The sequence below is a fragment of the Triticum dicoccoides genome, chromosome 6B (assembly GCF_002162155.2).
Source record: "Triticum dicoccoides isolate Atlit2015 ecotype Zavitan chromosome 6B, WEW_v2.0, whole genome shotgun sequence".
NCBI lineage: Eukaryota > Viridiplantae > Streptophyta > Magnoliopsida > Poales > Poaceae > Triticum > Triticum dicoccoides.
The window spans coordinates 650,505,159-650,508,675 of NC_041391.1; the positions used below are offsets into that span (position 1 = coordinate 650,505,159).

Here is a 3,517-nt window from a genome sequence, read left to right on the forward strand (position 1 = left end):
TCGGCAACATGCAACTCCAATTCCATCTTCTCCCCCTCAATTCTTTTTAATTTTTCTTTCAAGTACTCGTTTTCTCTTTCAACTAAATTTAACCTCTCGACAATAGGGTCGGTTGGAATTTCCGGTTCACATACCTCCTAGATAAAAATATCTATGTCAACTTGATGGGCATAATTTGTCATAAACACGAAATGCAACAAATAGTTTTAAAAGAGAATATACCACATCCGAATCATAACAAGGACGAGGGCCGACAGGGACGAATATCAAAACCATGGCACTATGTATAACAAAGAACGTACGGGTAAGATAATTATTATACGAGTAACTATATATCCAAATCACACAAACATCAATTTTTTATATAAAATTTCATGAACAAGAGGCTCACCACAAGGTGGTGCCGACGACGGGACGGTGCGGGCGATCAACGGTGGTTACGACGAAGATTTAGAAGGCACTAAGTAAACCACACCTACATATGCAAACTAAGTGTTATTTTAACCTCAAATTGCATATAAATCAAATACTAGCACATATATATATTTCCTCCCAAATTACTAAACTCACAAATTAATAACTATATAAAGCATTGCAAGAGCTAATCTAGCAATGAGAGATGAAAGGACAAAGTTGCTAACCTTTGTGATCATTTGAATGGATGAGGGCCTTCAAATCTTGACAAATATTGGGCAAAATGTGTGATGAGCTCGAGAGGAAGAGTGAAAGAATATAGAGGAGAGGGGAAAGGGGAAGAACAGAGCGAGCTTGGGTGGACGAAGGGTTTATGTAGGACGACCTTTAGTACCGGTTTGTGCCAAGAACCGGTACTAAAGGTGCTGGAGGGGGCCCAGACTGACAACATCCTGCCACCACTCTCATTAGTACCGGTTCGTGGCACGAACCGGTGCTAAAGGTTAGCCACGAACCGGTACTAATGAGAGCGGCCCGGCTAGCCGTTGGAACCGGCACTGATGTATACATTAGTGCCGGTTCAAATACAAACCGGCACTAATGTGCTTCATGTTTGACCCTTTTTCTACTAGTGTCTGGGTCTAAATTTTGTGACTGGGCCGTTCGTCCAGTCATTGGAGGCGGGTTTGAGGTGCCCGGCGGTAGATGCTCTAAATGATTCTGCACTGAATTATACCTTGTTGCATCCAACCATTCAAACCATTCGTCATCATGTATAAAGTTGAGCACGGCAGAGATAAATTTTCAAAGTCTGCAGATACTGAGCCGTCCACGCCCATGCCTCTAGGATTCCTGCCGGTAAAAAACAAGAGTAGGGCTGTGTCCTCCACTGCTTCCTACACGCTGAGCGTGGCCCGAGACGCACACAAAAATCGTCAGTCTTCGATGCGCGTGTCATGGCCCCTACATCAAGATTTTCTCTGTATATCCAGTCCACACAAAGGGAGAGAGCTCGGTGTGAGGACAGAAATGTATCGCATTTAGACACACCAAATTTTCACTTTGAGCAGCAAAGAACCACTACTCCACCCAAGAGCGTACGATAGAAATCACAGCGAGATGCACGATGGCTGCCCCATCGAGAAGCTGCTCCGCGAGGAGTCGGATCTGATGCAGCAGATGTTCTCCGTCTTGGAAGAGTCGACAACCTCGTTCGAGCCTCCGCAGTTTTTCCATCATGGTACTGCTCCGTTAAGAATACAGCATTCCTCAAATCATTCCGTCAGAGGTGCGTCCCTCCCATCATTCACGTAGTAGAGTTTGAGCAAACTCTCTTCGACTCTTCCACGTTCCTCCCACTTCCTGACTGGGCTGAAAGTTTCGCGTTCAACAACTTCATTGCTTCAAACGGGATCCTGGCGCTACATTATGCGAGGCAGTGGATGAGGACAAAACTACAGAGAACTCTATCCTCACATCAGAACGACGGCACAAAATCAACTTAAATCACGAGCAATTCCCCTGATGCGCCATATGTTTTTGTTTTCACCAAGTTAGGATATGAGATCGACCAGTCCAGGATGATTCTTTTTTATGAAGTTTTGGGATTAGCCAAGAACATCTGGCAACTCCCTGCAAAATTCAAGATTTGCCAGACTGATTGTTGAGAGGTGGGCCAAGAAATTTGGCAAGATTATCGCTATCAGCAATTCAGCATGGACACAATCAACAAGTCCTAAGGGGGGCGGGGCATCTGCAAAGGACTTGCGAGGCGAACCACGGTGATTCCATTATATATCAAATAAGTTACGAGAGACTTGTATTTTTTCCTGAGAAACTATTTGCAGGTTATGTAATATGAGTCTGATGTATTTGTTTTCGTATTCTTTAGAGTGCGTTTTGTATCGTGGTACGGATTTAATTGTATTCTTAGGTTTGGACTCGCTAAAGTATTGTTCTGTAATGGTCAATTCCATCAGGGAGGATTTTGGAACCATGACGATGATTGCATGCGTATTTTAATTTCAGTTAGCATGAGGAAAAAAAAACCAACCTGGCCATGTGTGTCGTTCTTCCCTGCTGTACGGACAGGCATTCCATGTATCGAGAGTGCCCCGCCGTGCTTGGCCGAAGGAATTAGCATAGAAAATTGCTTCAGACTAAGTTGGTGGATCAACATACTGGAAAACAGCAATATATTTTCAGCAAAAAATCTTTCACTCGTAATCAAAGCTCCAGGAACACATATACGCACTTGCTGGCCGTCGTTACTGCTGGGATGGACATCCTCGCCGGCAGGGATAATGGCGCCTGCAAACATGTCTTCAATCCCAGCCATGCTCACGGCGGAACCCCGGCTTCCGTCGCTCGCTAGACCATCTCCCAATCCCTCCATTCGTCCGATCGGTAGATAGCAGTGCTACAAGAGCGCAGGGAGCAAAAGCGAGGATGATACTTGATATATGCAAAACAATTAGCCGGACGGCAGCTTTAGCAATTACATGCCCATACGGAACAATGAAGCGACAATAACTATGCACTCTTTTTTGGATGCATGCCAATGCATGGTCTTTTTCGTCTGCAAAATCGAGTTCATCAGTCTGCATGTCAGTACTACAAATGGTGCAGAATCGTATTCATTTTACTTACGAAAATAGCAAGTTTTATAACTCCGGACCAGTACGCCACATATCATTTTACTAGTCCAAAAACGGTGCCTAACCGTGTCACACTAGCTAGACGAAAATGGGAGTTTTCACACCCCTAGACCAGCACGCCACACCTTAGAACTTTTGGCAAATAACCAATCAGTCAATTCAGTAGCTCACTCAAAGTAGCTCCTGGCGCCCCCTGCTGGTTCCAAAAGGCGTGTCATCTTTTCCCCTGAGTACATCTGCAACGTCAGAGGCTAGGTTGCCTTTCCTGGCCCTTGCCTCCATAAAGCTTCGGCTAAGCTTTCCTCTTATGTCATGGCGAAATTCAACAAATGGTAAAATCAAAACCTTATCCACCCAAAGATGCGGATCATAAAGCAAACGAACGGGTCTGATAACAGCCATCCGAGCTAGTGTGGATAGCAAATCCATCCTCTCTCTCTCTCTCT

General features: G+C 44.8%; 1 protein-coding gene across 4 annotated transcripts in view; it reads right to left on the bottom strand.

Moving 5' to 3' along the window:
* Positions 1–408: 408 nt before the first annotated feature.
* Positions 409–3,517, bottom strand: part of LOC119324423 — a 5,273-nt gene continuing 2,164 nt past the window's right edge. Inside the window, exons 3-5 of one of the 4 annotated variants that reach the window (XR_005156927.1) lie at positions 2,669–2,833; positions 2,468–2,594; positions 409–475 (exon numbers count right to left, since the gene is read on the bottom strand). Coding sequence is in view for 1 of the 4 variants with exons in the window: in XM_037598212.1 (XP_037454109.1) it covers positions 2,574–2,594; positions 2,669–2,833 (186 nt within the window). In the remaining 3 variants the exon portion in view is untranslated. Of the gene's footprint in view, positions 476–1,147; positions 2,595–2,668; positions 2,993–3,517 lie in introns of those variants that run through there. The other 3 variants (XR_005156928.1, XR_005156926.1, XM_037598212.1) reach the window with 3 other exon arrangements.